At 41.6% G+C, this 22,396-nt stretch overlaps 3 protein-coding genes across 10 annotated transcripts in view; 1 reads left to right on the top strand and 2 right to left on the bottom strand.

Moving 5' to 3' along the window:
* Positions 1 to 1,280, bottom strand: part of LOC104936738 (triple functional domain protein) — a 72,560-nt gene extending 71,280 nt beyond the window's left edge. For all 5 annotated transcript variants that reach the window (XM_027287412.1, XM_027287410.1, XM_027287409.1 and 2 more), the window contains exon 1: positions 864 to 1,280. In XM_027287412.1, the coding sequence (XP_027143213.1) occupies positions 864 to 933 (70 nt within the window). In that variant the 5' untranslated portion in view covers positions 934 to 1,280. The remainder of the gene's footprint in view (positions 1 to 863) is intronic.
* Positions 1,281 to 8,971: 7,691 nt separating this feature from the next.
* Positions 8,972 to 15,343, top strand: cfap90 (cilia and flagella associated protein 90). Its single transcript, XM_010752819.3, has 3 exons — positions 8,972 to 9,208; positions 10,592 to 10,708; positions 13,918 to 15,343. The coding sequence occupies exons 1-3, from the start codon at positions 9,092 to 9,094 to the stop codon at positions 14,095 to 14,097; spliced, it is 414 nt and encodes a 137-aa protein (XP_010751121.2). The 5' UTR covers positions 8,972 to 9,091; the 3' UTR covers positions 14,098 to 15,343.
* Positions 15,344 to 15,468: 125 nt separating this feature from the next.
* The window catches only part of adcy2b (adenylate cyclase 2b (brain)), a 45,377-nt gene continuing 38,449 nt past the window's right edge, over positions 15,469 to 22,396 (bottom strand). For 2 of the 4 annotated variants that reach the window (XM_027287413.1, XM_019275598.2), the window contains 7 exons: positions 21,681 to 21,765; positions 19,475 to 19,633; positions 18,123 to 18,269; positions 17,884 to 17,991; positions 16,681 to 16,795; positions 16,463 to 16,587; positions 16,235 to 16,387 (listed from right to left, as the gene is read on the bottom strand). In XM_027287413.1, coding sequence (XP_027143214.1) covers positions 16,235 to 16,387; positions 16,463 to 16,587; positions 16,681 to 16,795; positions 17,884 to 17,991; positions 18,123 to 18,269; positions 19,475 to 19,633; positions 21,681 to 21,765 — 892 coding nt within the window. Of the gene's footprint in view, positions 16,388 to 16,462; positions 16,588 to 16,680; positions 16,796 to 17,883; positions 17,992 to 18,122; positions 18,270 to 19,474; positions 19,634 to 21,680; positions 21,766 to 22,396 lie in introns of those variants that run through there. The other 2 variants (XM_010752822.3, XM_027287415.1) reach the window with 2 other exon arrangements.

Raw genomic sequence — 22,396 nt, forward strand, 5'->3', positions numbered from 1 at the left:
CTCATTAACACACCAATAGGCTGTTTTATTTTTTGTTTTTTTTAAGGTAAAGCTTTGTGAAGCTAACAGATGCTAACCCCAAGCTAAGCTAAAAGGATTCACCAAATCTGATACAGGATCCACTAGCTCGCTAGGCTAACGCAGGAAGCTAACTAGTTAGTTAACACGCCAGTCCATTATCGGACAGTCTTTGACCTGCTTCTTTCTTATTTATTTTTTTTACTCCACTTGTTTTTTGACATTATTATATCACCCATACGCGCATTTAAACGGTGTATTAATCTCAATTTGATCAATTGTGTCGGGCGGTGAACATATGTTTTCCTTTCTCCTGACGTTTACTGGGTCAAACTTAGCTCTTACAATACACACCCTGGTTTTAACAGCAGGCAGTAGTGTAAGCAAAGCTAAGCAATGGTATTAAAAGGAGGGGATAAACATATAATGGTGTGTTTTGGGTTTTTTTTATGAAAAGTACACGGTAGCAAACTGCTCCCAAATCTGGGAGAGGTGTCCGAAGATGGAACTCGGGACGATTAGCGCTGTAGCTAACGTTGCCAGGCTACAACAGTCCGGATGGGCTTTTTGATGTAGTTCCAGAAATGCACTGAAGAAGAAACACCCATTTTCTTTTTAAAAAGAGATTAATCTAAATGTGCTGGCTATTGCTACTTGATTTGTAATAACAGTTTTGAAATTCATCCGCTAAAAGCCTTTCGGTACCCTTCACTGTCTGAGCCCCATAAACAGTCAACACGGACGGGGGAACAATGTCCCCTCGCGTTAGCTGGACCTAAAAGCAGCAGCTCTCAGTGTGGAGCTCAGTCCGACCTCCTTCTACCCGTTTTTTGGGGGGTGCTTACCGGTCTTGAAGAACGCCGCTATGTCGCTGGCGTCCTTCGTCGTCTCCTCCGCTCCTTCCCCGGAGCTCATGGCTGCCACAACCCCCCTGAACGTGGAGCTCAGTATCCACTGAGTAGATCCCCCCAAAAACCGAGAAAAAGATGGCACCAGATCACTTCTGTCCCGACAAAAGCGTCATTAGAGACACACGGACGGCTGCGGCGACTCGAAGACGTTAGCGGTGCCATCTGTAGACCTCCATCTTGGGGTAACGTAATTGGAAACGATCAGCCGGGGGCACCGGGTTCCTCCTCGGGAGTGGAGCCGAGGGGAGAGTAGCTGGAGCGGGGAGGGGGAGGAGGGAGGGGCCGGGTCGCTGCTCGGTGAATCTCCGTAAGCTTTCGGAAATGAGCAGACGGTGGGTCATCAAGGAACGACGGCGGTCAATGTGTGTGTGTGTGTGTGCCCTTACAGTGAATGTAGGACATCTGAAGCCAATGGCAAAGACTACACAGCCTGTGATCATGATGCAAACTGATGTAAAATGACAAGCTTATAAGGCCATGTGTAAGTTAAGTTATCTAATTTAGCTCAATTATGCGACACTGTTGGGAGTTTAGGGGAATTTAACGGGCTATGATTCACGCACTGTTTACTGTTTTTGTAATGTTTCCATAAAAAAAAGTAAAAAAAAAAGTGGGTGAATGTTTAATTACTCATAAGGGAGGAGTAGAGTGATCCGTATAAAAGTCTCCCGGATATAATCCAAACAAGAAAAGGTCAGCTGTTATGATTGAGGTTCTGTCATGGCAGTCTCTTTTTAAAATGTGTGCTTTGTGATCTGAGCTGTATTACTGATGCCATCTGCTGGTTTTAAGCCTGAACTGATGCTTCTGCTCAGGCTCTTTCCAGTGAGAAAATAAGAAACCTGTGCAAGATTTAAGGATAGAATAGGAAAGGCTAGATATTCACCTGTCACAGCAGCTCGTATACACAAAGTTAATAAGAAATTACTCTTATTAGAAGGCTTTAAGATTTAAACCCCATTATTATTATTATTATTTTCATAATGCCATGCATGAAAGACCACCAGCTGCTAGAGAAACCATCCCCCAGCTTGTATTAGAGACATTTAAGCCTTTTCAAATGCCCATGAGCAAGAGGTAATCGTAAAGACAGAAATCAATGATCTAATAATATATGCAGACATATTAAGTAATATAGCAACAAAACTGTAAAATAATCAGACATATTAAGTAATATAGCAACAAAACTGTAAAATAATTCAATAAATGATCATTTTAAATGTTTTACCAAATCACAGGGTTTATAGAAATTAAGGTAAAGTCTTAAAGTAGGAATTATATAGTAGAAAGTCAAAAAGTATTGCTGGTGTTAGAGAGTCTGCCAGCTGCCAGGGACCTGTGGTAGCGCTCCTTTTTACATGGTGGGAGAAGCAATCTGTTGCTGAAGAAGCTGCTTAAGGCTTTAAGGTTTAAACCTCATAATTGTCATAATACCATGCATGAAAGACCAGAAGCTGCTAGAGAAACCACCCAGCCTGTATCAGAACCTACGAGCAAAACACCATCACTGAAACTCTATTGACACTTAAAGTGTTACATTCAGTATTACATTTTAAAAATGTAGGACGAGATCAATAATCTAATAATGAATGCAGACATACTAAGTAATACAGCAATGAAACTGTGAGATAATCCAATAAATGTTTATTTAAAATGTTAATTCAGCTTGCTTTGTACAAAATATTTCACAAACAGACAAAAATGACGTATTCTTATTGATAAATCAGTACTTTTTTTTAATGAGGTGTAGGAACAACAAGACTTCGACCCTTTTTCTACAGGATGTATGTGTCATTAGACCAGTCAGTCTGAATCAGATGCTGCGTCTTGCTTGTAGATTATTACACGCTGATCATCCACAACTTGTGGGCTGCATGTTACTAACTGAGAGCTTCCTCAGTTAATGTCAAGTAAATATTTTCTAGGACTGAACAAAAGGTCCTTTTAGTATGAAAGCATCACAGCGAGTGTGTGTACTCAATGCGCTTTGACAAACACACACACACGCACACACACACACATACACATTGCACAAATTGCTCCAAATGATTTCCTTTGAGTGAAAATGTTGATATTGACTGACTGTTGTGGAAATGTAGCAGCAGTGGAGTGATTTATCGATGAGATGACATTATCTTGTCCTTTCGTAAGTGGGACTCAACATGAAAAATTACCTTTTAGCTGGAACGCACTCAGGAGTGCAGATCAGACTTAATTCTTATTTTTCTTCTCTACAAAGAATGAATTTTACCAGTGTCAGAGAACAAGGAGGAAAAAACTCTTATTTTGCTTATTCATCCGTAAAGATAGTGATACCCACATTTTATAACCTTTATAGCTGAAGCTCACTTTGATAACACATTTGATACTGCAACAAATCTAAACCTACATGCAAATGTGTTTCTTCTTCTTTGAAAAAGTTACATAGTCTAACTTTAAAGCAACTGCACAGAGTTAATGGTCTGATGTGCTATAACTATAATTAATATCTTGTTATTCCTAAACTCTTACCATGTTAGACTTTTAGAAGTCAGAGATATAAACTGTGCTCATTGCTGACATACTCTAAAATTGATGAAAGAAGCCTTAAATTTAGAAAGTTTTATTTCATTCAGACCTTTTCATCGGTGTCATTGTTTAAGAGGATGGAGATGTAGATGCTGATGTATTACTGGTCATGTCCAGCAGGGGGAAGGCTGATACTAGTGATCAACTGGCTTTTGTCCACAGAAGGATATTAATGATGGGAGGTGGTGGAACGAGATGAATCTCTTCTCTCCTCTTTAACAGAATACTTATATCACATCACTTTTTAAAAAACAAACAAACAAAAAAACTTGAAGTTATCTGCCAGTGCTGACAGATATATAAATAAAAAGGTGCCAATAAAAACAGTTTCACATAGACTTAAAGGATTCAGTCGGTTAGGGCGGTGGGTATGGAGACAGAGAGGGGCAACCAGCAGCCTAGATTCTGAACCCCTGCCATTGGTTGAGGTGTTGTGAAGCCTGATGACTGTGGAAACAAAGGATCTCCTGAACTGTTCAGTCCCTGTGGCGCAGCGAAATGAGCTGAGTCGAGATGAGCAGCTGCTTGTCTGGCATGCCAGGATGTTGTGACATTTTCCAGGACGGACTCCACCTTACTCCATGTGCATCTTTACACCACAGTCACCAGTGAGTCTGGCAAGTGCTAAGCCACCCTTTTTCACTAGCTTGTCCTGCTGCTTAGTGTGTTTATATGTAGACTGCAGCATAAAATAGGACACTGACTATATACTATATGCAGCATTTTACTGCTGATGTCAGGGAAAGAGCTGACAATGCCCCTTTCAGCAGAGGGCATATGTGTTCAAGGACCAGTCCAGCTTGTTGTCCAGATGCACACATACGTATTTGTGAGTTTGCACCACCACAATGTCCACCCCTCTAATGTAGACTGGCGGAAGAGCTGGCTTAGACCTGCAAAAATCAACCACCAGCTCCCTAATCTCTGAGGTGTTCAGTAGGAGGCAGTTCTAATCAGTTGCTGAAGGCCTTCGTCAGGTTCCCCTTTCCTGACACACACCACAGCAGATTTATCTTCAGAGTATAACTGGATGTGGCAGGATTTAGAGATGTACTTAAATTCCCCTGTGTGCAATTTGAACAGGAAGGGAGCCAAAAAAAAGTACCCTGTGGAGCCCCAGTGCTGTTTACTGCTGTCCCAGAGACACAGTTGTCTAGCCTGATGAACTGTGGAGGCAAAGTAAGGATCCACCCCTGTCCATAAGAACTTGTCTCTAAGTATGGACAGGGGGTAGGGTGTCACATAAATTTACAGTAAAAATTAAAGAACATCATCATATAGGCCTGGTGGAGCATGCAAAGGACAGCATCAACCTTTTCCAGTGTGTTCCTGGTACTGTACATCGAAGTCTAGTGTGTGTTTGACATGTGGTCCCAGTAGGTGGCAAAGCAGCAATACAGGGTCTTTATGATGTGTGATGTGAGGGCCACCATTTGTAGACTCAGTTTGAGGATCCTCTAGAGAGCCTCCCCCTAGTTGGGCGCTGTCCTTAACACACACCACTCATCTGCTGAAGAACAGGGGAGGAGGACCAGGTGTGATGGGAGTTGCAGCTGCAGTGTTGGGGGTACAAATGTGTGGAGGAGACGGGAAGCTACAGCTGAAGTGGTGGGAGAGTGAACTGGTGAGGCTGTAGAGTCAGAGACACCAACCTGGTGGACATGGTGAGAGTAGAAGTAAAAGGTGATCAGCGGTTGACAGTGTATGACCAAGCAACAGTCACAAAGTTAATTTACAGTTAATGTGCTTCTTCATGTGTGTTTGTTAATAACATTTTGATTGACACATTGTGACAACACAAGCAAACAAATCGACATCTCACAGCAAGAAAGCTCTTGGTTTCAACCTTGGCCGGGGGCCTTTCTGTGTTCTTATGTTCTCTGGGTACTTCATCCTCCTCCCACAGTCCAAAGACATGCACTTAATAGGTGAATTGGTGACTCTAAATTCCCCTGATGTGGTTGCTCCAGCCCCCCTGCAACCCTGATGAGGACAAGCGGCTACAGAAAATAGAAAAAAAAAACTAAAATAGTTCAACTTTGGATGAAAATGTAAGAGGACGCGGCTAGGATTTTCAGGGCCTTTAAAAGCCCTGATAAAGTTCATAGATCAAAATGTGTTTCACAATAAAGTTTCTGGATTCTTTTTCTCCTGGGACATGGATGTCTTCTGAAAGTTAATATTATTTTTATTGATCTTTTCAGTTATTTGTTGTCCGGGTTTGTTGGATTAGTGGTATAGTTGCTTAATCATGACCTTTACTATACCATGATTTTAGTACAAGGAATCTCTAGTATCAGCTGAAGCTGTGTGCCCTGTGCCTGTCAGTAAAATATTCGGTGCTACTTTAAAAGATAAAAAAAAAAAAAGACAGTGTCACATTCCATTCAAATTCAAATTTAAATATTAATAAAACATTTGAAGCAGGGGACAAAATATCAAGCTGAGAACAAAGCTCAGTAACACTGGTACCTCCCTTTAATAACTCAGGACTATTGAATGGCTGACCCCAGCCTTCAGGTGGTTTCATTCCCACAGTGACTCCTGCCAAATAGCAATATATCCCTCTGAAATGTCAGCAGTAATTACTCCTGTGCTCTGAGACAACCTCTGAAATGAAAGAAAGCAGGTGGTGATCATGCTCCGTCTCCCTCACCCCGTCTGTCTTTGTCCACATCTCCCTACTGTCCTCTACGTCATTGTTGTTGGAAACCTCTTGAACTGCGCTGCTGAATCACTGGCAGTGTTTTTTTTTATTTATCAAAATCTCTGCACCCATGCTCTCAGAGAGGCGCAGGACTTTGTATTGTCGTTCTTTGTGTGTGTGTTTGTGACCTGAGCCATCTCTCAGCGCAGTGTCCTCTTATTGGTCACCTCCTGCTGCTCTGTTGTAATTACATGGAAGGAGGGAACAACAACAGCAGGTGGAAGTAGCACACACACACACCCACACACCCACACACACACACACACACTGTAGCTGTAATCTCCTAAATAGAAAAAGCTAAGAGGTTAACTGGCCCACTATCACTGTGCAAGACACACAATCTGTGAAGTGATAGAGATTAGAGTGTGTTTGTGTCTGGCAGGCACATAAATACACAGCCTCTAAAATTCCTTTGGTACCTATTTTGTATGCTGCAAAATAAAATTTCAACACATTTATTTTCATATTTTCGACACATTATTTGACTGCTATGATGCTATTCTGAATTTTATGTTTTTTAAAGTATAATTTAAAGGTCCAGTGTGTGAGATGTAGCAGCTCTGTTTACAGAATATGGAAGAAATGGAATATAATATGCATGCAAGCATGTTTTCCTATAGTATTGTTATGCTTTTGTTGCATTAGAATTGAGCTTTTTATATCTACAGACACTGTGAATCATGAGCCATGTTGAGCCGCCATGTTTCTACAGTAGCCCAGAACAGAAATTTTTTGCTCATTACGCAGCCATAGTAATTTCTTCTACATGCTAGGAGGGAGAGGATGAGGTGACGGGCTTGCAATCAGTAACTATACCACTAGATGCTACTAAATCGTACACACTGTCCATTTAAACCAAGAAGATTAAAGCAACAGTTCGACATCTTGGCAATAGGCTTATCCTGGGTCCATCAGCACCTTTACGGTCTTAAAAACCGAAATATAAAGAAGCTATATTTTCAGGCGGGGTTGTGGAGTCTTGTCATCAGCAGAGACTCCAGGAAGTCCCAAGGAATGGTTATGCTTATGAACATAACTCCTGATAATACAAATCTTTGGACAGGGCTAGCTGTTAAGGCTAACAATCTCCTCACTGTAGCTTTATATATATTTAACAGAAATGAAAAGTGTATTAATATACTCATTTATCTCTCTGCAAAAAGGCAAATAAGTCTGAAAATGTCAACTATTCCTTCAAGGATGCAACATTATGGATATAAAGCTGTTTTATAGCAACCTTCATTATTTCCCCATTCTAACAAGATTTGCCAAGATTAACTCGAGGTGCACCATGTATCTTTATACTGCTGAGGGACTGGGAGGGTATTTATATATATTTATTCATCTAAACTCCTGGCAATTGGACTTTTTTGTGACCCATAACAGAACCACATATTCTGTACTGTGCTTGAGGCACAGTCTGTCTGGTGTTATAAATTGATTCTGCTGCCAGAGTTACACAGCAGATGCACTGAGAGACCTTTGCAGGGACCTTGAAGGGACAAGTGTTATTAGCACAAAGGAACATACTAGAGCAACTGTGAAAGGATGTGCTATTACTTTCTATTTCGATGATTCACCATGGACTCCCAGTTATCCCATAGCAATAATTCAAAAGCTAACAGACAAGTAGGTGTTTTTCTTTAAAGATCAGATTTAATATAATGTAAAACTAACATCTACATCATCTATAAATCATTGTATAACTGCTAAATACACCCACTGATGCCCCTTGTATCTGGGAAACAATGGAAGCACTGTGAGGGTCATGTTTTTGAACTTTTAAAGTGCTTTCAACACAATACAGTCATCACCACTGAGGAAGAAAGGGCTGGAGCTGACCGTCACCTGGCTGCATGGACTATCAACTTTCTCCTTTTGTCTTCAGGCACCTCAACAACAAACTGGACTGGTCAGACAACACAGATGTCCTGTACAAAAAGGGTCAAAGTCGTTTCCACTTGCTGAGGACACTGAGGTCCTTTAGAGTGTGCAGGACTCTGTTACCTACTAAAAACTTTCTATGACACGGTGGTGGCATCTGCATCAACAAACTGGTCAAGAGGACCAGCTCTGTCCTGGACTGCCCCCTAGACTCCATGGAGAAAGTAGGGGAGAGGAGGATGTTAGTCTATCTTATCTTACTAACCCTTTATGCTCATGTTTAACTTTAGTTAACCATAGATGAATACAAATCAGGCAAAATTGGCATACTGATATGCTTTATGGCAGACACTCACCAGGGCTATGATATAATAAGGAAAATATTGCTTAAAACAGTCACGTTTTTCCCCAAAACTTCCCAAACTTAATTTTTTTTCAGGTGCTAACTGAAAAAAATGAAGTCTTATCAATAACTGATGATAAAAGTGAGGCAATTGCAACATAATAATCCCTCATGTGGCTCTCCTTTTTGTTCCTGCAGCAAAAATAGCTCAGCGCCTTCACAGAAAAATGTGACTTTCAGCTAAATCCATTGAAGTTTCATCATTTTTAATAATAAAATAAATAAAAAAAATCTCAGAAATGTACCCAGAGAATAAAAAAGCATCCTCTGGGATTTATTTTATTTTATTATTTAAAATGATGAAACTTCAAATACCCTCCCAGTCCCTCAGCAGGAGTGATTAATGCTCCTTCACAGCTGTCACACTGATAAAAAAAAAAAAACGTGTTGCTTTATACTCATTACACTCACGGAGCACTTTGAACGCCACGTTTAGCGCTTTGAAGCTCTGAAGTACACACAGACAAAGAGCTCTTGAACGCAGCATGTCAGACACCAGTATCCTAGCAACCGCGGACGCCACCAGCAAACGTCCCGCTGGGCCTCAGCTCTCTGAAAGTTTTATGACTTTTACCGAGTGATTTTGTTCAAGCCAAGAAGATGGACGTATCACTCGAGGCACAAACCAAACCTCTCTCTACTTTGTCTACGTTTAGTCACATCCCACCACGACGGAAGGAGCCAAAAGAAATGTCGTTCTTTAACAAAGACGTGACGGTATGGAAAGCTAGTTAAGACTTTTAATGAGGCAACAACAAATATGCTCAAATGGTCACAGAGTGTAGCTTAACCTTCACCTTCAAATGTGTCTCCAGAATATACAGTGTGTCAAAGTATGTTTAAACTCATTAACATCTTTTATTTAACTTGTATTAGATATTGTAGAGGTTTTTCTTCACAGCAAACTAGTGTTGTTAGACCAGCTAAACAGAGACCAAGTCAAGACCAAGACTGAGTCAAGACCAAGACCAAGGCAGGGCGAGACCGAGTCAAGACCAAGACCAAGGCAGGGCGAGACCGAGTCAAGACCAAGACCGAGTCAAGACTTAGACCAAGGCAGGGCGAGACCGAGTCAAGAACAAGACCAAGTCAAGACCAAGGCAGGGCGAGACCGAGTCAAGACTTAGACCAAGGCAGGGCGAGACCGAGTCAAGACCAAACCAAGGCAGGGCGATACCGAGTCAAGACCAAGGCAGGGTGAGACCGAGTCAAGACCAAGACTGAGTCAAGACCAAGGCAGGGTGAGACCGAGTCAAGACCAAGACCAATGCAGGGTGAGACCGAGTCAAGACCAAACCAAGTCAGGGTGAGACCGGGTCAAGAACAAGACTGAGTCAAGACCAAGACCAAGGCAGGGTGAGACTGAGTCAAGACCAAGACTGAGTCAAGACCAAGACCAAGGCAGGGTGAGACCGAGTCAAGACCAAGACTGAGTCAAGACCAAGATTAAGGCAGGGCGAGACCGAGTCAAGACCAAACCAAGTCAGGGTGAGACCGAGTCAAGACCAAGACTGAGTCAAGACCAAGACCAAGGCAGGGCGAGACCAAGACCAAGGCAGGGCGAGATCGAGTCAAGACCAAGACCGGACTGTATATAGCCTACTTAGGTAGCGAACATGTGGTTAATATTCACCATATCTCTTTGGGTGAGACATGCGCTACAGACTATGGAACAACTTTTTAAAGTATATTTAAAAAAATATTGAGTATTACAACACTGCATCAAAACCCAGTTATAAGTCATGTTATGGTTGAAAAATAAAAATAAATAAAAGGTCTTGGAGAGAATAAAACATCTAAAATCACAGAATCAGTCTTTCTGAGTTATAGAAAGAAATCAAAATATCACTAAGCCACAAAAGGAACCTTTGTCCGACCAAGATATTACTTTAATACCACGTGAAGGTCTCTTTTAAATGGTAAATGGAAATACCACTGGTGACTGATCCACCGCTAAGCTTTTTGCTTCTTCTCAACCAATTTTAAAAGAAGATTGTTGACATTTTTGCCTTCTGCAAAGTGGCACAAAATGATCCCCTTCTGTTTGAAGACAGGCTTTGAATGATAAACACCTGTTCCCCCCTGTCTCTCCATTGGCAGGCCCCAGAAATCTCCATGTATGACCGAGTGTTCCACCAGGCCGAGGGTTATGATATGAAACTGCACCGCGATGACAGAAAGCACCATAAAGGAAGAGGACTAGACATAAATGAGGAGGTAATGGCCACACTTTATTGAGTGTTTTAGTTCTTAAGCAGATCATTATCTCTGCTAGGCGAAAGCTCAGCGATCTCTTCCTCTCTTGGTTGCAGGGATTCATTATTGTGATGCTATTTTATTGACTGACCACCATTGACTTCTCCTCACTCGTCTTTAACAGCCGGGGCCACAAATGATCAACAGCTGCTTCAGTTCTGTTGTATGTGACATAAATATGTTATATAAGTTAACTTGTAGATTAGGATAGGTCAGTGTTGACATTTGTTTTTTACATGGGGACATTATAAACGTCCATTATGGATCAGCATCAGCATTGGCTTTAATCTAGCTGATCACATACTCAATGTGACCAAAGGGCCAGACTGTGTAAATGTTAGAAATGATGCTTGACATGCCTTGTTAGTGTTAATAAAGATTTCTTATAATGATTAATTAACTCCGGCTTCCTCCCGTAGTCCAAAGGCATGAAGTTAATAGGTTAATTGGCGAATCTGAATTACCCGTAGGCGTGAATGTGAGTGTGAATGGCTGTGATGAACTGGCGACTTGTCCAGGGTGTACCCCGCCTCTCGCCCTATGTCAGCTGGGTTAGGCACCAGTCCCACAGCGACCCTGACAGCGCCGGTCCTGGCCACATTTGCGCCCTGGGCGAACACCCCCCCCCCCGGGAGGCGAACATTTTCTCGTGCGCCCGAACGGCCGCCCGTGCGCCCCTGGATGCGCCGTGCGTCCCGGAATGCGTGCGCCCCCATCGGTCTGTCCGACGCCCCCCTCTGCCTTGTCAACACCACGCTATCGGGGCGCCCGCTCCGCTAACTTAATCGAAAATTACCGAGGTTTTTTGCTTTTTCGGGCGTTCGTGCGCCCCCCACGGAGAATGCGCCCTGGGCGGCCGCCCACATTGCCCATAGCTAGGACCGGCCCTGGACCCTGATATAAGCAGTTACAGAAAATGGGTGGATGGATTTATTAATCCGACATATTGAAATTCTGGAATGTAACATACATTGATTTTCCTTTTCAGCTGACCTACCATTGAGCCACACTGTTGAAAATGACTTTCATATTATGTTCCCCCACTGGAGGTAACATTTAGAAAGTTACTGCATCAATTTGATCACTGTTTTCAAGTAAACAGTGATTTTACAACCTCTACAGGTCCAGTAAAAGCAATGTTCTCATCTCATAAATTAGGTTATATTACTGCTTTAGATTATTCAGCCCTGATTTATCAAGAGGTGGCTTTACTTGTATTGTACACACACATGTAAACCGTTAGAATAATTTAATGAGTAGTTGAAGTAGTAATGACGTCAGTGGACATCGCCTGAGCACCGACCACCTACGCACTTGGCATACAGACCACAGGCCGGGGTACATTATGAGCTCTTTTCAGCTAATAACACTTTCACCTGGTGTTTCCTGTGCACACAACTTCTCAAGCTTTAAGTACTGAAAGCATGGAGTGTTCTATATATACACACAACGAACATACATAGGAATGTCCCATATTTAGTCTTTATCATGTGGTGGCTGATATTTTGTTCAGAAGCCATTTCATCTCCGTAGAGTAATTATTCATGTCAAGAAAACTAGTTCACGCTGCGTTTCTGGGTCACTGAAAGCAGAGAGGCTGGTGAACAAAGCAGTCATACACACCGCTCGGCTTATAATTACAGTTGGTCGAGTGGTTGGCTGACAGCTCCTGCTGATTTGGGACGTTTATGTCGTGGAATTCACATTTAAATGAATGAATTATGAACTATTTATTGTATAAACTATTCAGAGGATGATGGCAATGTGTTATTATTTCTTTTTTTTCCTGTTTCCACTGAGGCTTATGCAAATGTACTAAACCCACCAGTGAATCTGCACACAGCCAGGAGCAGGTACTGTCTGTTCTGCAGATAGTTAATTTGACCTCCCTGAAGTCAGAGGCCCCCGGTGTTTATAAATCTGCTGAAAAAGTTCACAGTGACACACACTGCTGATCTGGGTAATATTGAGCAACACGTGCGCTTCAGTTTTTCCCAGTATAGACTATTTTCCACTCCTTCTAATATTGTACCATATTAAATGTAGCAGCAATTGAATAAAATGAAATTTAAGGCAGAGAGGGAATAACAACCATGTCTTCATCTCAGCTCTGGCAGAGAGCAGGTAGTATTACTTCAGTTGCAGTGAACCTAATGGCTTCATGTTTTTCGTGGTAGCAATGCATCAGAACAGTAGCAGGAATGGCCCGAAGCTGTACACCACCCCACCTCACACTCAGTGCTAAAATACATTCACTGGACACACTTTAGGGCTAAAAACAGGTCAGTGAGTCAGTACAGCAGCGATTGTAAACACCTGTAAATATCAAAAAAGATTTCAGAGCATTAAAACACAGGTTCGGATCAACAGGCGTGTCAAGCACCGTCCAGGACATGAAATAGTAGGGTCAACACAGGTGTTACTAATCATATTAATTAAAAAGGAACCTTAATTAGTATCCCCTGTGTTTAGCCTCACAATTCTGTATGATATTTTACCAATTTTACCAATCTAATGCTAGAGCTACTGGACAGTCAGAGATATTAAATAATAACGTTTTTGTACACAAACCTCCATCAGGCTGTTTTAGGTTAAAGCTATTTATGCATTCACAAGTGGTTAGAGGTGAAAGCTATGGCTGGCCTCATCTGTGACCTCATTACTCTATACATTACTCTGTGATTCAGTCACGATTTTTTTTTTAGGTCACTGATTTCCAGTCAGGGGTATTTGTACCCTAGAGAGGAGGCCAGTTACCAGGGGGTACCTGAAAAGACTGAGGTGTTTAATAGCTGAACGCTCTCACTCCAATTCTACTTTTGGAGACTATAGGAACCACAAGGAACCCAGCATTCAGAGAGCGCAGTGTTCTAGTTTGGTAACACTGTACTATGAGCTCTTTAAGATATGATGGAGCTTTGTAGGTAAAGTGTAAGCTGTTTAAGCTCTGAGTTCAATTTATACACAGAACACGGTCAAAATATTTGTGAAAGTGTTTTCTTTTTTAAAGCATTTTGAATTCTCATAGTTGATCAGTGGACCAGGCCAGTAAACATGCACAATATTAGGTATTTTTTTACCAAATCGTTCAGCCCAAACACACGATGATTGATAGTCTTTGACTATTTCTTTTCAGTATTTATTCTGACTCCCTCTCTGCTCAACCTCAGGAAAGGTCCAGGGTTGTTCCCGTGCGCTCCTCTTCAGAACACGGCCGCCGTCCTGTTCCCGCCTTCTACCTGCCAGGCCGGCAGCACGCCCGTGTAGCCTGCATAAAAGCTGAATTTTTCAGGAAAAACGGGATCATGTGGAATGTGGCAGAAGGATACGGATCAGTGGTCCCCATCTGAGAGGCTGAAGTCTGCCAGCATGAGATCAAAGTGTTGCATTTATGAATAAAACCAGCAGTGCAGTGTGTCGATTTTAGTTTACTTAATTGATTTTACTTCATCTATATTTAAAAAAAAAAACAAATATTTCAACTATCATTTAATTACAGTAGATGACGTTCAATTATGATATATTACTGTGTTATATGCTGGCAGTTATCGAGACAAGTACTTATTGTCAGTGAAAGTTCAGAAAATATGTAGACAGTGACATTTTCCTGGAAGCTTCAGTATGAGCGTCATTTAAATGTTCAGGTGGTCTATAAATCAAAAAATGTCTTCCAGTTATTGCAGCTCAGTTTTGTACGAGATCAAGTCTGGATGTTCAGATTTCTGCTTTCAGTCTAATGCTTGTTTTTGTTATGAGACTGAATGTTGTGGATGACAGGCACAATATGAATTGTTAAACTGACAGGAGGGACTGAGATTCCTTTACACAGGTGTTAATTGCTTTAGCCAAGCCCATATTGAACACATATTCATGTTCATATGTACCGTTATACGTTGCCTGCATTTGATCTCTCTTATGCAGTAGATTCGTGTTACCTTGCCTTATATAAACAGTTCTGTTTGTGCATCACTAACCTCTTTGATTTTCTCTGGGATTATTTTTGAGTATAAATTCTGAACCCACGCAACTGAGACCAGCCTCCTACATAATAGGATGTTTTTGAGGCACTGACATCTCTCATTTGCCTCAGCCTTTGTACTCTGGCAGAAATAGACCTTTTTATTCTTAGACACGATACAGTGTTTGAATCTGTTTGGTGTTTGAGCCGCAGTGTTTATCTGAGAGGACTGGGAGGTAATAAATGTGGCGTTTCAAAAAGTAGAAAGAGCAAAATAGCTGAGTGAAATGACAAAGATGGCATGCAAATTAGTATTTGGTAATGAAAGCCTTTATTAAACAACGTTTTCACGCCAGAGTTAGAGATGGGAATTGATAGATATTATTGATGCCAGTGCCTTTATCAATTCAGCTCTTTCTAAAGTTAACAAAATCTGCAAATCGGCACCTCTAAAGATTCCTTATTAATGTTATAGCTTGTTGTCCTGACTTTGTGTTAAGCTAAGCTGGCTGATGTGCTGTAGCCTTTGTTAAATAAAGAATGATCATACTCGAGACAAAGATATATACGGGAGCGTCTGTATTACTCGTGCTGCTGCATGTTTGATCTCGACAATAAACACGTCTGCCAAATGAAAACCTGTATCGTCTCCAGTCGTTCAAACTCATGATCTCACAAGCTTTATGAGTGTATTGTGATGTTTGTGGAGACTGTGATCAGTCTGCCATGGTGCACTAAAACAAACACGCACAGGAAGAGGACGTCAATTTATATACAAATGTTTAATGGATAACAAAAGGATGGCAGTGAACATTTACACACATTGCTGTTGGTTTGGTTGCAGATGGATTATAAAAAAAGAAACTTTCCTCTTGAATCCTGTGCCTGAGTCCTCCTACTCGTCATTGGGACACAAACACAGCTCTAAAGCTATAAATACAATTCACAGGTTTTGGCAAACTACCCATCACACTAGCGATTTGTTGGCATCGACTGCTCTATATGACAATGAACTATTGTAACATTCATTTAAAATAAAATGGAACAAACCGGCTCACAGTCCCGACCAGGCGGATATAAAAAAAAAGCACAGCTCGACAAGGCAGCTCAGTTTGCTCAAGTGTAAGGCTCTGAAGCGCTGCAACACTGGCATCACTAATTAGCTCCACACCACTACTTTTGTACAGACGGGTGACTGGGATCCTTGAGAGCTGCACTAATTTAGCAAACCTCTCTTTAGTCAGGCACTCCTTTAGACAGTGAAGAGACTCCTCGGCGCAAAGTCCTTGTTACACTTGAGATGTGAAGACCATCCAGAATGCAGTGTTGAAGGACTCTGGCGGTGCGCCTCGGCCCTGCTCTACAATGTGTTGCTAAAGACAAAACTGGTTCTCGACAATTGTCTATCCATTGTACTGCTGGCTTCTGGTAATGGGTTTTAGTTACGGAGCATGACAAATCACTTCTACGGCCACTTTGTGTGTGTGATTGTGTTCTCGAGTCTTATTTGTTCAGTTAGTGTGGCATGCTCAAGGCATCACAGTCCCTTGTGACAGAGATCGGGTCATCTCTGTGTGAACAAAGTAAGTCTTCAGATCTCCTTTGCCCTTCACGTTGATGATGCCACGACATGAACACATGTACCCTAGTGTTGATAATATACAACTCGTCTCCTCTGTTACCTGCGTGGAAAGAAAGAAATGTGACTAGAATTTTACTGGCAAGATGGAAAGCCATGCACTTGTATTTAATCCCACCTGTATTTTTCCCAATATCCCAGTGGTCTCCATCCTACTGGCCACGTTCACGCTGTTTCCCCAGATGTCATACTGAGGTTTCTGGGCCCCGATAACACCTGCAATCACTGGCCCGTGGTTTATCCCTAGAAGAAGAAAAAAATCATAAATTACATTTCTTACTCAGCTTTTGGAAAGAAAATCACATTCATGCTCATATTTATGTCGTGAAGACCGACCGATTCTGAGTCTGAAGTCGTTGAAGGAGTGTTTGTTGATGACGTCCAGCTTCCCCACAAGAGCAAAGGCAAACTCCACCATGGTGCCAATGTGCATGTACTGTCTGTCATGTTCCTGAAGGGAAGTGCAGAGGGGGAAAATAATAAGTTAAAGGTGTGCTGTGTCAAATTAACAGTAATAATTTAGGGGTGAATGTAAATATTTAAAACCTTTTTAATGTAAAACATATTAAATAAGAAAGTTTTTAAGTCTTGATCATCCTCTCTTATACTTTTTATTCCCTGTGTTTATTCACCTAATAGGTTTGAATTGACTTTGAACATTTTATCAGACTGGGTTTGTATAACACTTTTCATACAAACTGTAACACAAAGTGCTTCACACAATAACATCATCTGCTGCCCTCAGGTCTTAAAGGGAGGCTGTTACACAGACATGGACCACAGTAGAAAAAGGATGCCTCACCGTGGGTTTTCGTTCTGACTTTGGGTGTTATTAAAAGGCAATTCCCAGAAGACCTGAGGATCCCAGACGGTTCATAGGTTAAAACCAATAAAAGAATCTTAAATTTGATTCTGAAACACAGGTAGCCAATGCAAAGACTTTAAAATTGTTGAGTTTAACTAAGTTATAGCTAATAAATATGCTTGGTTGTGATTGTGATTTTAGTCGACAAGTGGAAAAATTGAGAAACCTTTTCTGCATGAAATGAACTAGGAATTTCGAGTAGTACATCTGCCGCTCTTATCATTGCGAAAATGCAGCAATGTTCAGCTTGATAGGCCTAACAACAGTAACTTACGTGCATGGGGTTTAGTGAACTGGTAGTCTATTTCCCACCAATCAAGGGGATTTCTTCTTAAAACGACGTGCTGTCACATTTCTGAGTGATGATTTGCATCCAGTGATATATTCAAATGAGTGTAGTATTGAGTAACTGAGGCTTGGATGAAAGCTTTCAAATGTATTTGGACAGGAATGAATGCTTTGACGCTTCATCGTGTTTTGTGACCATGAATGAAAAATGACAAGTCACTTGAATATGAGGCGAGCTCAGGCTACCAACCCCGCTCTTCATCTTTGCTTCTTCTGTTATAAAATATGACTCCTGGACAATAGGAGCTTTAACTTTATAGTGAGCCTGATGTGTTGAGGTCATGTGATGTGTCTGTATGTGCATGTGTGTGTGTGTAAAAGCATGCCTGTGCACACTCTGGTCCCGGTGTCACATTGAGTCCAGTTGCAGCCATGTAGGTGCTGCCGATGGTCTTTATCTTCTCCACGCCGCTAAACTTGGGTTTGGACAGCAGCTGTGGACGCATGAAGAATTACAGCAGATAACATAACACATTAGAGAATAACCACCCAGTGTGGCTGCTTCTCAGAAAAACAGTCGGATATATATCTTTTCCTCAGGATTATCAGAGTGAGAAGAGTTTACCTCATCAAAGTCTGCTATGATCTCGTTGAGGAGACGGAGGCACTCCAGTCCTTCCTTATTGACATCCGACTCGGTGTAAAACTCTTTGAAGTCTGGGATGGAGGCGAACATCACACACACCGAGTCGTATGACTGATGATAAAGGTCCTGATAACAAGCAAGAAGAAGTTAAAAGCTGGATGTGTCGCATTGATCGAGCACTGGTTAATGATGAATGATCTGTAGTTTCAATGAGCCTGGACCACAGGAAGAAGATCTATGAGCTGAATATCTAACGCTGAACAATGACACTGACTCTTTAAATAAATAAAATGAAACTTTAATAATCTCTGTGAGGACACTGGGTCACCGCAGCGGCAAAATAGTAACAGCATTCATCAAAGGGAAGACAGAGAGTAAGATGGATGTTAGAATAGAGGAAATAAAGGTACAGAGCATGGCCAAAAATCTACAGCACTGGAAGGAATTAATGAGATATATAGGAAAGGAAAGTATGTTAGGCCAGTAGGCTACATCAATTACAGCATGTATGCAGGGACAGTGTGCAACAGGAGCAGAGCATGAAAAGTGGAGCAAAGAAAATGTGTTTATTAAATTTGATTCAATGTGAATACACTGATTTGTTATTCCTGACAGTTAAATGAGAAGACCAATACCTCCGCAGTCACTTAGTTTAACTTAACACAAAGCATGGAAACAGAGGGAAACACAGAGCCTTGCTCTGTTTAAAGACAAAACCCAAAAAGCGAATGACAAATTGTGATTTTACTAACGGAGGAACCCCACAGGTCATGACTTCAAAGAATTTGGCCCGACAGATTTTGTTAACTTGCTCAGATTTGGTCATTTTTGGTTTTATTTTGAAAATCAACGGGTTTCTCTATGCCGTTTCTGTGTCTGACTTCCAGCCAGCTCGAGTTGCCCTGTGCAGATTGTCGTGGGCTGCTTGCGGCGTCAATCAAAAATAGAACAGTCGCGTATTCACTGCGGAGCAGAGCTATGAAACTTTGACTAGAACGGCTGTGATTAGCTCCGACTGCCGTGGCGCTCACAGAACGTGTCGTATCCATGCCCAGAGGAATTTGGCCCTAAGGGTTATGTTGTGGACGGTAGCGTCATTTTCTGAAGTCTATGCTGGTTGCCTGGCAACCTCATCCTGATGATGAGAGCACCGAACTCAGCAGACGGGCTTCTGGCTCCAGCTACTTACAATACAACCTACAGTGTAAGCATATTTCTCAAAACATCAAAATGTTCCTTTAATACTTATAAACATAAATAAAACATGAAAGTTAAGTACCACAACTCAACATATATATTAATATTGTAAGACTGTTTTCTTGGGAATTCACCTCATTTTTCCAGTTGCGTCCCAGGAAGTGTTCGGCGACGTGAGCAGGTAGAACGTTCTCCAGCAGCACCCGGTTGAGGTTCTCCATAGTCTCGATCTCCTCGCACTCCCTCTTGAATTTGTCCCTCCACAGGAAGTCCAACCTACAGTAATATTCATTCTGTTACAGGAGGACACAGAGTAAAGAGACACCTGCGTCATTCACACTCAGCACTTTGCTCCAAAGCTACAGGCTACAGAGGAAACCTGCACCAAAAAAATTAAATAAAAATCAAGACAAGAAACCTGGAAATGTTGTCATTTTGATTTGGACTGGAGGGGACATCTGTCTGTGATATGAGAGTGTTTCTTAGAGATAGGCTGCTTGCTTTCTGTTTTAATCATTGCCACTGAATGGAAACTGTACAGGATTTCTGGGATAAACCAACTGAAACTAAAGGGCTCGCTTGGTATTCATGGAAAATTAATGTCCCGTAAGTTGACAGTGAAACAGTGCGATTTCAGCGCTCTCATTGCTCAGGGAAATAGTAAGTAGGCAGGAGTATTTTGCATAAAAGATAGCCAGCACTTTATTTTTTTTTTTATGTTTTGATTACTAATGCTTGAGGGAGTTTTCTATCTACATCCTCCAAGTGTGTGTTTGTGCATCATACTGGGTCCCCTGAACACAGCATCGTTATGCTCGTATATTCTTTGAAAGCTTCAGGCTACCTGTGGGCTGGCCCCTAAATGTGTGGATGTGCGTGGAAGTCAGTCTCCTGTGAGATATATTTCATGTGTGTGGTTCGCAGTCTGCGTGATCAATGTGTGCACCAAATATTCTTCCCCTTGAGATTAAAGTATGGTGCCAATTTAGGAGGTTCCACCAGTGTAGGCCTGAGATCTAGTGCCATAGTGTTGATAGCCTGAGGCTAAAATAGAAATACAGACAAGCTTCCAGCCCTCTAAGGAGAGTTAGTCTGAACCATTCATGCGTGTATACGTACTGTATGTGTATGTACAGTTTGAGCACAAGAGAGAGCAGCGCCGAAGCCTCCAGGAATCTAGAAAGTAGGCCAGAGGAAACGAAGCTCATTCCAGATGCCTTTTGAGAAACCAGCTAACAAGCCCGTAAATGAGCTTTGCTCCGTCGTGCATCTGTTCTTGAGGGATGAATTACAGATGCCTTCGTTCTCCTAACCTGCTTTTTCCTCCCTCTGACTAAATGGTTAGAAATAGGCTCGTTAGGGTTGACGCTCAACATATTTTGCAAGGCAAATTTGTTAATAGAAGACTAAAAGCATGCAAAATAGATGCTCCTAGGCCTATGCCCTCATATCCACGCACAGATTTGCGTACTTGCCCGTCAGGGGCCTCTGATGACGCAGCTTTTGACACCTTTTGACCTGTTTCTAAAATTATTTTTACGATAATTGATTAAGCATTTTACAGCACAGATTTATACCCAAACAGCATCTGGTAGGACAAACTCAATTCATCCTGAAAGACCTTGAGCTCGGCCTGGAATAAGATATGACAGTAACAAAGAGTTTACCACAGCAAAAGTTGCGTTTCCAAAACTAACCATGCCTTCTGGTGACTGACCCAGAATGAGAACAACACATGGAGCTGTTTGGACCAACTGTAGCTCTCATGGGAGCCCCTGTTATGGGTACAAAGCCTCTTGGGTGGAGTCTTTCTGTCCAGAACATCTGTTTTGGGGTCAGAGCTGATGGATGATACCCCAAAAAAGATAAAACATGCACACCAAATCTGTGTCAGCTGAGTTTAGCTCTCATATGAAGTGAGGGTGGTGGACACAGAGGAGATGGAGGCGGTGGGCCAGGCTGACTGCTCCACTGCTATAAAACGTCCATCTGAACAAGAATATTATGACTGGTGAGAAAATTGAGCCAAATGTTTGAACGCAGGCTTCCAAATGTTGTTCTGGGGAGGAGTGAAGATCATTTCAAAGGCACTCGTATCAAGTCTAATGAAAGTAAAACAAGATTCTGCTACAGTGCTGAATGGTCTAATAAGATGGGTTTAACTGTAGTGAATGAATGCGCTGAAGTATCCAGGTTTCCTTCCTTCCCTTCATCCTCTTCTGACGATCATCCATTGTTTAAGTCAAATGTTATTTGTGGACAAAATGTTCATATATGCCGGTGCAACGTTCATTACAATTTAAGACAGATTTAGAAGTTTAGTTTAAATAGACTACTGACCTGCCTGGCTAACACCAGTAGTGTGATGAAGAAGATGAAAAGAGACACGGAGCCCATCGTCTTTAGATCCTTCAGCACTCCTGGTCTGCACACAGAGAGAGAGAGAATACAATTATCACATGTTGGCTGTCTGGTGTGAACGCCTGGTGAGATTGTATAATCAACAAATCCAAGTATTGTCTGTGTCACCTGATATATCTCATCCCTCTGGGCCTTTGTTGTCTAAAAGTTATTTTGAGATTACTTATTTTGAGTTTATACCATCATGGTCCCATAAATACTCATTAGCTCAATGTGGTACTGTTGTATCTTGTATTATTATTGTTATTATCTGTGAACTTATTACATTACTGCCAATTATGTAGTTTTTCCAGCCCTCCTGACAGCTTTTCATTTTCAATTAATTTTAATACTCATTATGAAAATCAATTTAGACTCATCATATCTGATTTTATTAGCGTATTGTGCGGTAATAATGTGTATTCGTTCTACAGGCTGAGCGTCATTACCATGAACACTGAAGCAGACATCACAAGTCTCTGCTGCTCTGTACTGTATTCAAAAGAAGAGAATCCTCCCTAGATTTTAGGAAAAACACATTCACAGTAACTATGATTTCATGAGAAATCTCTGGTATGCGCCTTTTATATGTTTTCATAGTTACCTGTCTCTGTTTATTGATGTGCATGTACAAAACGAGGTGTTCTCCTTTAATA

This window comes from Larimichthys crocea, chromosome XIII (genome assembly GCF_000972845.2).
Source record: "Larimichthys crocea isolate SSNF chromosome XIII, L_crocea_2.0, whole genome shotgun sequence".
Classification (NCBI taxonomy): domain Eukaryota; kingdom Metazoa; phylum Chordata; class Actinopteri; family Sciaenidae; genus Larimichthys; species Larimichthys crocea.